Genomic DNA, 13204 nt, shown 5'->3' with positions numbered 1-13204 from the left:
AAAAAAAAAAAAAAAAAAAAAATGCAGTTTCAAATTACAAATACAAAGGATTCGAAACAGTTTAAAATAGTCAAAATGGGTTTAACTGTACATCTAGGAACCATCCTTATAAAATTTTAAAGTAAATAAAATTTACATTAAATAAAATTAAATGACTTCAATCATAATAAGGTCTAAGTGATCAGGTATTTTGCAATTTTGCTACGTCAAGGCAGCCCAGTAATTTAATTGTTAATAAATAATCTACAGATTACATAAAATATAAAGAACTCACAAAACACTAAAGACTATAAAATATAAACAAACATTACCTTTGGCTTTTTATAAAATCCCGACAAATACCATTTCACTACTTTCTTCAAACGGAAATAAGGATTTTCTTCAAGAGCAGCCCTAAAACACAAAACGGTAAATACAAATTTTACAAAATATATCATAAATTCTCTCTCACATTTATTAACCACTAACTGAGTATGAAATAGGAAACATAATTCATATTTTAAAACAACCATGTAATCAATTTTCAACCATGTAAATAAATTTCTGTGAATAAATTTCTTAACCTGGTCACATTTTCCCCCATTTTCCTATTATTTGATACACTGTCCAGGTCTTTGCTAAAGTAGTTTTTGGAAACTCTCCAAACCAAGGTTTCTGAATTGGGATTCTGCAGAACCTGAGATATTAGGGACTCTGTGAAAATTGTCACTGAAAAAAATAAACATGGATTTTGGATTCATGCACTGTGTGATTTCTAGCATTCAGAATGATAGGCAGTGGCCAAGCAGCCTTATTAACAATTTTGTTAGAGGCCTTCTGCGTCATATGTCAGTGAAGGACAAACGTTTACTTGGTTGAGTCCATTCTCAGTTGCTGATGTTAGAGGAGATCAGTGATAACTGGTGGGTGTAATAGTACATGGATAGGGGGAGGACATAGGAAGTAGCTTCCTAATATAGGGTTTGCAGTCCTTAGTACAAAACACAGAAGTTTCAAATTACAAATATGAAGCAGAGTTAAAATGACTAAATCAATCCAGAAGGTTCTAACCTATTTTTATCCTTCAACCAGCTCTTGTGTGCTATAAACTGATTTTCCAGAGTTAATAAACTCAACCAGAATAATGGATAATCAAAGAGTAATTTTCATTTTAAAGAAGAAATTTGTAGGAGCCATGACTCAGCTGCCCCCCCATACAATTCTGCTATTGTTGCAAACATTGCAAAAACCTGATTGTGTATGTCTGCAGTACATTTTACTGAGAAGTTGTTTTTTGTTATTGTTTTCTGTTTGTAATGTAGCTACCATGCCCTTAGTTACAAAAAGGCATTTATGTTTCACATGCATGGCTGACAGTCCAATGTTGTGAATTTTTAAGATGAGACAGCTTGTTGACAATTGTGCAAAGTTGAAAGCTTGAGGTTTTTTGGAGTAACAACCCTCTTGTTACTCTCTTCCCATTTTGTTTTAAATTCCCTTACTAGGCAATTTCATTTTAAAATTAAATATATAGTTCAAAAGTCAAAGCATATAAAGAAGTACACATGTCTCGTTACTGCCTCATCTCTCTACACTGTTCCTACTTACCTTCTACAGCTAACTTTTTAAAAAAGCTTCCTTTTAAGTTTTAGGCATAAACAAGCATATATAAACAAACAGTCCTGTTTTTTCTTGAAAAAAAGGTTGTAAACTCTACATACTTTTCTATACACCTTGCTTTTTTCATACACAATTTTGGAGTTTCCTCCAGATCAGTTTATGGAATTCTTTCCTATAGGTGTGGATGTGCCATACATTATTTAACCAGTACACTATGCTGGACACTGAAGTTATAGCTAATGTTTTATTATTACAAGCCCTTCTGCAACAGTCTTATGTATATGTGGCATTATATCTGTAGGAGTTATTCCCAGAAGTGAGATTAGTGGATCAAATGATGAATGCATGTATAATTTTGGTAAATACTGCCAGATTACCTTCAGGGTCCTGTGCTAGTTTGCACTGCCCATCGTGGTGTATGATAGTGCCTGGTTGCCAACAGAACCTTGGCAACAGTGTGCAATGCCAGAAAAGTATAATCTTTCTATTTGGGACAAGGACATCTCTCAAGAAGATCTTGTGATTCAAAGGAATCTGCCTTACATTCTAGAAGTGAATTTTTAGACAGATAAAAGAAAGAGCAGAAGATACTGCACAGAACCAGGATATAAAAGCTTTTGACTTCTTGTCAATGTGATGGATAAGCAATATCTTACATAATTCAAATGTATATTTTCCTTATTTTGCATGAGGTTTTTACATGTTTGAGGACTGTTCCTATTTTTTAATTTTTGAACTGCCCTGTCATTTCTTCCACCCCCTTTTTTAACAGGCTGTTAATAATTTTCATTCAATTTTTAAAAGCTTTTTATTTTAGGGAGGGTAACATTTTGCCTATGATGAAATTTGCAAAAATTTCCCAGTTTATCAATTATCTTTTGATTCAGCTTATTACGTATTTTCAATGTTCACTTATACAATTTATAGACAGAAACTAAAAATAAGCTCTATAAAGATTCTAAAAATCAGGTCACATGGCTAGATGTCAGTGGCACAGGAAGCACAGTGCCTTGAAACACCATTATTGCTGAAATGGGGGCAGCAGGTAAGAATTGGAAGCATGGACACAAAGTTGCTGTTCCTTGCAAAGTTTACTGGTTTTCCAAGAAATTGCTGGGACAGAGGTGGACAGCTCCTCCTCTGCCTCCATTAGCTGTGCCTTCTTCAGAATTACACCCAGGATCAGCTGGCAGCTTCAGAAGAAAAGCAAAGAAAATACAGATTTGTTCCAAAAGCTAGCAACTGGCAGGTCATTCTAGTTCTGGTAGGCTCACAAGCATGCAGACAGATAAGTATGAGCAAAAATAGAAACCCCAGGATGGGACTGAACAAGGGCTTTCACAGAGAAGAACAAATGTTGCCAATCATTTCTCGCTGTGTTAGGTTAGTGAACTGAGGTTAAGGAGCCTATAACAGCAGTATTACTGAGTAAAGGGTAGAATTCTTGTTTTCCTCAAACTTATGGTATCTCAATTTAACTTTATAAATAGTATTATTACAGCAAATTATTAAATATGCTTCTTACTAAAAGTCAACCATAGAAGTGGCACAGAATAGAGTGATGTCTCATTAGAGCCTGATTTTGGAAAGGAAAAATAATTGAAAATAGCACTCTTGAGAATTTCTGAAATCATGAAGTATTGTCTATTTTAAGAAATAAGAATCTACTTACTCAGACAGGAAATCTGCATGATAGTAGTAATCTGAAAGTTTATCCAGGAAGGAACGGGGTTCCAAAATAAATGTAGGCAGAACCACCTTGGATAGGTCCATGCCAGGACGGACTTGTTTCAATAATGTCCAGATAAGGCTTTTGTTTTCTTCAGACACAGTTTCTGTTTGAGAAGCCTCACCTGCCTTTATCAATTAATGAAAATCACAAAACATTATATGTATTTCAACAATATGTAAACAAGCAAGCTAATGTTGAAAATATGAATTCTTTTCAGAACTACTCCAAGCATTCTTTAAATGTGGAAACAAAAGGTTATAAATAAAATCTATAGCGATAAAACTTAGGTAAAAAGCGTAGCTGAAAAAGACACCAAAGTGAACAATATATGTAAGAAATTTACTACAAAAATATTATAGCTTATTATTTTACACTACATTTACTTCTATGATACACTGGCAATAACAAAGTTATAAACTCATGTTTCCTTGCAACTTACTGTGTACCTGGCAATGACATCAAGCAATACCCTACTTTAAAAGCAAGCTTAAAGAAAATGTAAACTTTAAATTTAACAGAATACATTGGTATTTATGTGAGTATATGTGTTTAGTTGTTCATAAATCCTAACATATTTCTTATGTAGGCAACTTAAAAAATATGTATCATATTCTATCACAAAAAATAGGCAATAGATCAAGCAAATAATATCTTCAATTTCATTTGAAAACTTCCAAGAACATGAAAATCCAAAAATCTCTGAAAATAACAGACTTTTACCTCCCCAAGTTCTTCATGGCTCTGTTCAGTGTAGGTAGTCTCCTTTAAAGGCTCAACAGGCTCAGGCTCTATATATGAGTCATCTTGTCTTTCTGATGTATCTGTGTCACTTTCTTCACTTTTCCCCATCACCTCATTGTCAGATTCATCATGTTCTTGATCATTTTCTTTATCAGATTTATCAGAATACATATCTTGGTCCTTAAAATGCTGTCGTTCAATTTCACTATCATTTAACCTTAAAGGAAAGAAGTTTCAGGAAAAAGAATAAAGGATATTGAGAATGCTCAATTCATACATAATAATTATATACAACATTTATTGATAATTTACTATGTGCCAGACAGTGTTCCAAGTGTTGTACATAGTGTTAATTCACCTAATCTTCAAAATAACCCTGTAAGATAGGTAATATTATTATTCTCATTTTACAGATTAGTAAACAGAGGCACAGAAAAGTTAAGAACTTGGGTAAATGTGAAAAGATGAAACTCTGAGCTCTTTGCCTCTCTACCACTTGAGGCTAAAATCTTCCAAAACCAAAATTTGAGACTACTTCTTGCTAGAATTTTGTTCCTACTTAGTTTTTCAAACAGTATCACTTGATCAATCTCACTGTCACTTATGGTATAAAGAAAAAATACAAGTCCAGATAATCAGATCTCAGCTGAACTCAAAACAAATTACTTTCCACCTGTAAAGGTTTCCAGAGTCACCTCACATGAGTCCAAGAATAAGATATGAAAATGGTAAATAGTAAGCAATTATATTAAATTGTATTCATCTGAAAGGTTTAATCCTGGGAAAAAAAATCCAGAGATAATTAAAAATGAGAATTTCAGCTGAAGGAAATGAACTCATAGACTAAAATCAATTAAGTTTTGTTAAATCTACCCTATTCTCTCTGAAAGTGATTAGGGTAAATAATCTGTACAAAAGGGGGAAAGTGTTAGAAAGAGGTTCCAACAAATACCCATTCCTCTATCAGTAGCCCACCCCATTCCATCCTATCTCATTTAGGCACCAGGTACTTGGGATTAAGATAAAGCTCCAGACCATAGGTCTGCAAATAAATAATATAAAAGGTCAGGTAATGGAGGTTTTAAAGAGAGTGGGGGCTGGGGGAAAAGTCTGGGAAACTTGGTGAGACTACGTCTCTATCAAAAAAATAAATAAATAAATAAATTAGCTGAGTGTGGTAATACAGGCCTGTAGTTCTAGCTACTGGGAAGGCTGAGACTGGAAGATCGATTGAGCCCAGGAGTTCCAGGTTACAGTGAACTATGATTGTGCCACTGAACTGCAGCCTGGGCAACAGAGTGAGTAAGACCTTGACTCTAAAAAATTTAAAAAAGTAATATAGAGAGAGAAAAAAAAAAGAAAAAGGCAAAAGGATAGGGAAGAAATGTCTGAATCGGGCTACACGGAGAAGAGAATAGCAGCCTTTGAGAAGGGCAACCTCAGTGCTGATAAAAAGTGGCTACAGAGCAGAAGCTGAGGGGTGGGAAAAGGGAGGAAACAGGAAAGTCTAATGTTTTTCCTGCAAAGCAACAACAAGACCTGAATCTCAACGAAGTCTTTGCACCGCTGCCCAGTTTCCCTGGAGAAATAGTTTTTCCAGGAACTATTTATTCCCTGAAGCTTCAGGGAATAAAACCACAAAGAGGATACAGTACCAATTCCAAATAGGATACAAACAAATTTCACAAATACCAGGTAAGTCCAGTGCCATTACCAAAAAAGAAAGACAGCTAATGTCTTATAGTTATGAGGCAGGAAAGGCTTCACATATGATGTAATACTCAAGACCGATCTTGAAGAATATATAGACAGGAGAAAAGAGCAAGGAGAAGCAGACAGAAATTCTAAATGGAAGGGACAACATGCACAAACAAGGTGAATAATTCACATGGCTATATTTGAGAACAATAAAGTAAATCACATTGGCTGGAATCAAGGAAATACATTTCTATACCTGAGTATAGCAGCTGAACAAATTTTAAACCAGGCCTTAGGCCATATAAGGAGAAGATATGCAAATTTCAGTCCTAGATATATTACTACAATTCAAGGCCTGCCAACTAATTTTCTGAACAGCATGGTCTCTGAAACCATTACCAAATCAGTGGCAATATCTACTTACTGGAAGTTGTCCCCACTATGGAGATTGTTAGCACGTAATAAGCCATACAAAGTCACATGTGTGCTGTCTGATGAAATGCTCAGGTCATGTTCCTTTCCTTCCCTGATCATTGTACGTTTAAGAAGACTAGAACATTTCAAAGCCAACTCCAAAGCATCCATCCAGCACCTTCCTACAAGAATACAGATTCATAAGCAATATAATTTTTAAAACCATGAAACTATCATGCATCTTAACTTGCTCGGTTACCACTATTTCTCTGAGAAACATACAATGTCAAAGTAAATCTGAACATAACATTCTTAATGAAATCTTTCAGTTTTTCAAAGGCTTTTCACATAGTAAGCAGCTAGAAACCACTGATAAATGAATAGTATACAGTATGCATTAGAAAGTATACTCAATCTAAAATAAGCATATTTTATTTTTCAAATCTTAGAATATTAACATGCAGTATAATTTGAAGATAACAAGCAAGGTACATAAAATACACTGGAGGATTTATGGTTCTACTATAAACAAACTATCTTTGTTAACAGGAAGTCTATCCTCAAGATTAACACCCATTCTAATATACGTATGAAAATTTTTAAGTCAGGAAAATGCCTATATAAGGCTACCATTAACTGCCATATTTAGTTAAGAGAAATATTGGGTTTTTTTTTTTAATTAAAAGTGTATTAGCAGAAAACTTTATATTTGTTTGGTGCTCTTAATTTTCACATATATCACTTCAAGATTTGCTGGGAGTATCAGCCAAGTAAAGCATTTTTCACATTGAAAGCTCATACTTATATTTCAAAAAATCATCTGAGGGTAGGTGCAGTGGCCCACGCCTGTAATCTTAGCACTTGGCGAGGCTGAGGCAGGCAGATCACGAGGTCAGGAGATTGAGACCATCCTGGTCAACATAGTGAAACCCCGCCACTACCAAAAATACAAAAATTAGCTGGGTGTGGTGGTGTGTGCCTGCAATTCCAGCTATTCGGGAGGCTGAGGCAGGAGAATCACTTGAACCAGGGAGTCAGAGGTTGCCGTGAGCTGAGACTGCACGTTGCAATCCAGCTTGGTGACAAGCGAGACTCCGTCTCAAAAAAAAAAAAAAAAATCATCTGATAAAAGTAAACTTTGGAAGGTTACAAGATTCCCTACACCAAACTTGTTTAACTATGAATCACTAAAGTATGAAAGTGATGATGAAATCCATTATTAAGATTTTAAAGTTACCTTGATATCATATAAGTTTTTCTCTCCCCATATAGGCTTCATGAATTAAGTGTAAAAAGAGGAATAAAAAAGATTGTACTTAAATGTCTTACGTAAAAAAAATCCAAAACAGTGTATATGTCTCATAAATGGTAACATTTAGTAATAAAATATAAAAAGTATTAAATATATCTTTAAAATGATAAAACTTAATGAGTTACCATAAAGACCACTAACAAGTAAAAGGTGTTAATATGTCCACGGAGCACGAGGAAAAAGCTCTGAACTGCTAACTCATCAGTAAATAATACAAGCTTCTTTCTTAACAGATTTCCCTATTTGTCTATCAAGTTACTCATATATTTAGTATTCCAAGCAATTTATGATTACCATGCTTCTGCTGCAAATGCTATATCAACAACATATTTCCCCAGAATAATGCAAAGTAGCATTAAAAACCCCTTAAAAATGAAGACCAAAACCCAATCCATCAAAAACTATATTTACCATCTGATTCTGAAGTAGCTCGGATGATCAAATAACTGCTAGGTAAGGGCTGAGTAATGGATCCAACTGCTTCACCTTTTGGACCCTTAGTAACAAAATAAACAAAATAAATGGTATAGAGTAAGTATTATGAGATCTCAACTTTATACTATCCAGTATTATCTATAATAATCTAAATCAGGCATGAATTATAATTTCAAAGCAAACAAGCTCTAATTTCATCATTCTTGAGAATGCAAATGTTAAGTATTAAGAAAAATTTTCTTTTCTAATAAATGCACATCCTTAGCAGAAAACTAAACAAATGACAGTTATCACTTAAATATTATCTGTACATATTGTTCACATATTAAAGAGAACCTAAAGTTTACCATATTAAACTAAATTTTAACTTAACAATGTCCATCCCATGGACATAACTAATCAGATAAGAAATACTAAATTTCTAGAAGGCTAAAGAAAGCATCTGGAAATAGAATTATAATTCAAAAGAAAAAGAGAAATGAATTTTAACTGGGTCTAGGGAAAAATACATCTCCACTTTGTAACCCACGACATATACCCGTTTTTAAACATCAACTATATAAGCTGATTTTATTTTTCCAGAAACATGAAAGAAAAATAAATTTTGTTGTTGTTGGCTAGGGTTATTTGTTTTAGAAGTATATAATATCATCACTAATTAGTATCACCAATGCTAAACTTAGGTAGACACAAATCTGAAAAGAAAACTAAGTACTGAATTTAAAGTATAATTTTGATATGAAAGCATAATTTTTAAGTTGTTTTGTAAGGGTTCCTTAAAGTTATCAGGTCAAAGAACAAAACAGATTTCAAAAAGTATACAACGTCAGAAAGTAAAGATGTAGATTCAAAATGAAAACAGAGAAAAATTAATATGGCTTTAACAAATACTGTAATATTCTGCATTTTCAAACAGCTTTATAATTTATGGGCCAGTTCCTAAAACCGGTATACAGTGGGACATGAAATCAGACTGCCTGGGTTTCAGTCATGGCTCTGTGCTAAGAAAAACAGGGTTCAATTTCTTTATGTGTATAATGGGAAGAAACTGTATCCTCCTTATAGGTATGAGAATTCCATAAATGATTTCATGTAAAATACTCAAGAGTACTCAACACAAAGAACTCACATCTGTTACTATTTCTTAATGACAAACTCTGGTTTCCAAAATGTTTAAACAATATCCTAAGTAGGTTTTGCTTGTGGAAAGTATTTATATAGCTTTCTCTCTTCTTCCAATATTAAGAATTAAATATTATAAATTTGACATTAAAATACTGATTTTCATTGACATTAGAATCATTAATAATTTAAAAATTCATTTTAATACTTGCAATTCCTAAGAGTAAATGAAAATACTGTATCTATAATATATGTATGTGTGTGTGTGCGCACGTGTGTGTGTGTGTGTGTGTGTGTGTGTGTGTGTATTCTTTTAAAAAAGGTTTTGAAAATCATTTTCTCCCTTGAGAATTGCTTAAAATAAAAATATCAGAGTTTTTGGGGTTAAATTCTTTTCCCTACGGGAAGTACCTAATCCCAGAATGGAACTAACTTGGTAATCCCAAATTTATTCTTGCTATGACTTCAGACTACTAAAATAAAGATTAGAAAGTTCAAGTCTTTTCCTAGGTATACATATATTGCATTATTAAGCAATATCCACCCCCCAACACCCCCCCACCCCAAAAAAAAAGGATTAAGCTACTTTTAGTTAACAGTAATCTCAATTAGGTGGTTTTCCCTAAAGGAGAAATCCTAACTTCTTTATTATAGGATAACTGGCCTTCTTAGAAACTAAAGCAATGATCATTTTGTAAAAACTTAAACTAGGATAGGCAAGGTGGCTCACATCTATAATCCCAGCACTTTGGGGGGCTGAGGCAGGAGGGCCCAGGAACTGAAGACCATCCTGGGTAACACAGAAAGACCCTGCCTCTACAAAATTTTTTTTAATTAGCTGAGCATGGTGACACGTGCCTGTAGATCCTAACTACTTGGGAGGCTGAGGTGGGAGGACTGCTTAAGCATGGGAGGCTGAGGCTTCAGTGGGCAATGATCATGCCAGTGCAGTTCAGCCTAGGTGACAGTAAAACCTTGCCTAAAAAAACACACATATACACACACACAATTACTTACACTAGACTCATTTATTCAGTTAGTATAATGCTTTTTTTTTTTGGCAACAGGGTCTTGCTCTGTTGCCCAGGCTGAAGCGCAGTGGCATGCTCATGGCTCACTGAAGCCTCCTCACCTCCCAGGCTCAAGTGATCCTCCCACCGCAGACTACAGTTGGGACTACAGGTACATGCCATCATACCTGGCTAATTTTTGTATTTTTTTGTAGAGACGGGGTTTCACCATGTTGCCCAGGCTGGTCTTGAACTGAGCTCAAGCGATCCACCCATGCTGGCCTCCCAAAGTGCTAGGATTACAGGAATGAGCCACTGCACCCGGCCACATTAATGCTTTTCAGTTATAAAAAACATTAATGCTTCACTTTAAAGAAACCTGCCTCTTTCTCAAGAGTAAGTAGTTAAAAAAAAATTTAAGAATAAGTAAGCTTATAGGCTTCCCATCACACATTTACATCACTAAAGGAAAGACCACAAAATAAATGGCAGTTTCTGTTCCAGGGAATCCTACTTACCATTTTGATAAAGAAAAAAAACAAACAAACAACGATAAATATGATACAATGTTACAAAGCTGAGTTAGTAATTATAAACTGAAAAAATCATAGTACAATTGAACACCCAAGGGCAAAACAGAGAAAAAAAGACGCAATATACAAAGTTACACCTCAAAGGTAAAGCTTTTTGGTGCACGTTTTTGCTATGGGTAGAGGCAAAATGGGGAATAATGCACTGGAAAGCAGAACAGATTCATAAGTCCTGACAGAGGACTAAACTCATTTGATTGATTTATCTGATTTCTACTCATAGATTACCATCTTTACCTTTCACCTATATAACAAGGACTTACTTACCTTCACTGCCCAAATAGATTGCTCCAAAGGATGGAAAAGTTTGAAACAAAAGCCATCCTTTTTTGATGGACGCTCAATGATTTCACAGGCATTCAGAAGAACTGTTCCTACCCACTGACCATTTTTTTGGGTTTTATAGATCAGTAGCACCCCAGGTTTCAACACACACCACAACTTGGTCCAGCTCTTTAGAGTACCACGAATCTACAGAAAGATAAGTTTATTTTTAAAATGAAGATCTATTCCACAAGGTCCAAACCAAAAAACTGCAAATAAGATGTTTCAATCTAAAATTTCCATAACATGTACACTTTAAATAGATATTTTGCTTAAAAACTACTACATGGCAAACACAGCAAACAGACATGAAAATGATGTGGCTCTTATTTATAAGAAACTTAAATTTTAGTGGGAGACAAACCAACAGTTTCACAATAGTGTACTAAGTAGAATAATTTTCTTAATCTCCCTGACCAGGTCAGGGGCCATTGAAATATACTTTCCTAGTACTGAGATTCTTTTTGTAACATTGATCATGGCTGTAATCTTATTTGTGTGTATATGATGATTCTGCTTAAAACAATTTTTCCCCTTCACATCAACAGGGCAGAAAACACTGCTGGCACACACTAGGCATTCCCTAAGTATTTGGTGAGCGGAAGGAAGAGAAAATAACTTCCCCCTCGCCCCTAAAATTACGTAATTTAAATTACTCTGTTCCTTGTAATTACATAAAATATATCATATAAATTTATTGGAGGATATTTTAAACGCAAGTTACATGAATCCCTATACTCTCATAAAATGTTCCTCATCCTAGGGTTTAATGCTATGTCAATAATAAGTCTAAAATTACTTTTTCTATCAATTTCTACTTCCATCATCTATTAAATTGTTTCTGTGCAATTCAGTGAATTCAAAATATTGAAAGGATGTTAATATTTAGATCAAAGATAAGAATTACACTTTTATTTACTGTAAAACATCTGCTATTTCAATGTACCTACAAGATGTATGAAATAATACAGGATTCCCTAACCCCCAAAATAGGCATACCACAGTAACTCTCAACAAGACACATTTAGAAAGGAGGAGTTTGGAGCCAGGCATGAAGAAAAGAGAAAATCTTAAGATATGTGTATGTGTAAAAGAATGGTAAGACAAGAGATGTGAAAGGAAGATAGGTCCCCTGAAATAACATTTTGGATCACGGAGATGCAACAGAACACAAAGGACAAATTATCAGAAGGAAGGTAAGGTAGAGAAAGTCAGCCAGGGAATGTGTTGGGGACTTAATATTTTAACTCTGAAAAACCTAAGTGAGACCTTGAGCTAATACACTTCTAAGTAGAGTCAAAACAAGTTGGAAGGTGTTATAGGCACAAGATTGAAGACCTTAGTATTAATTACCTGAATTGTCAGGGGAACTATCACTAGACGCTCATTTTAGTGAGAGGAGTCCTGTGAGAGTTCTCTTAAGGTTTATGAGGTCAGGGGTCTTAGTAACTCTTGGCAAAAATGGAAAGCTTTCAGGGTTGGGATGATTCTCAGGTACATGCAAGGTACTAAAATTTTCTGTGAGTCAGAGTCCTACAAGATCACTCTTCAAGTTAGGATTCCTACCAGCTGTCTTTCAGATAAGAATGAGAAAGAGGACAGAGTGACCAGGATGAAAGAAAAGAAAAGAAAAATAACCAGAGGCCAAAATAATAGGGTATAGAAACAGCAATGTGTGCTTATCTGATAATTGATAATTTTCATTTGAAAAAATACATTATATATCCAACTGATAATCATTTTCAAGTAACTTTTATATTAAGTTTGTATCATCTCTTTTTAATAATATACCAAGTATACAGTAATACTTAACAATAATTGAAATTGCAAGCAATATATTTTTTATGGCATATTGTAGTAGACAACACATCACACAAACCACAAAGCTTTTTTAAAAGAAATGCTATATTGTATGTAATTGATGCTACTGTTAAGAGAGGCATTAAGATTCCTTCTCTTCATTCAGATGGGAACACAGAACCTCTGGGAATACAATAATAGTTCCTTTGCCAGTGAAAAACAATAATCTTAGGAGTTGTTTTTGTCTCATAGGTTTTAGGTATACTCTGGGCTTTTCCATTCCAGTAGGTAAACATCCAGCAATCTGAATTCATGATTCACAACACACTGACCTTCAGCCAATCAGCCATAACAATAACAGAAGGATCTGTGATTGTACTGAGCAGCTCCTTTGTGGCTCTTTTCTTTTCTTCACGGTAATTTTTCT

The 13204-nt window shown here is 34.4% G+C and overlaps 1 protein-coding gene across 1 annotated transcript in view; it reads right to left on the bottom strand.

Moving 5' to 3' along the window:
- OSBPL8 (oxysterol binding protein like 8) overlaps positions 1-13204 on the bottom strand; it is a 166689-nt gene that overhangs the window by 37549 nt on the left and 115936 nt on the right. The window contains exons 7-13 of the mRNA XM_037739302.1: positions 13110-13202; positions 10921-11124; positions 7908-7992; positions 6195-6366; positions 4052-4289; positions 3272-3456; positions 289-393 (exon numbers count right to left, since the gene is read on the bottom strand). Of these exons, the coding sequence (XP_037595230.1) occupies positions 289-393; positions 3272-3456; positions 4052-4289; positions 6195-6366; positions 7908-7992; positions 10921-11124; positions 13110-13202 (1082 nt within the window). The remainder of the gene's footprint in view (positions 1-288; positions 394-3271; positions 3457-4051; positions 4290-6194; positions 6367-7907; positions 7993-10920; positions 11125-13109; positions 13203-13204) is intronic.

This window comes from Cebus imitator, unplaced genomic scaffold (assembly GCF_001604975.1).
Source record: "Cebus imitator isolate Cc_AM_T3 unplaced genomic scaffold, Cebus_imitator-1.0 Scaffold67, whole genome shotgun sequence".
NCBI lineage: Eukaryota > Metazoa > Chordata > Mammalia > Primates > Cebidae > Cebus > Cebus imitator.
The sequence above is the reverse complement of the archived record's forward strand: the minus strand, read 5'-3'. Positions and strand labels throughout refer to the sequence as shown.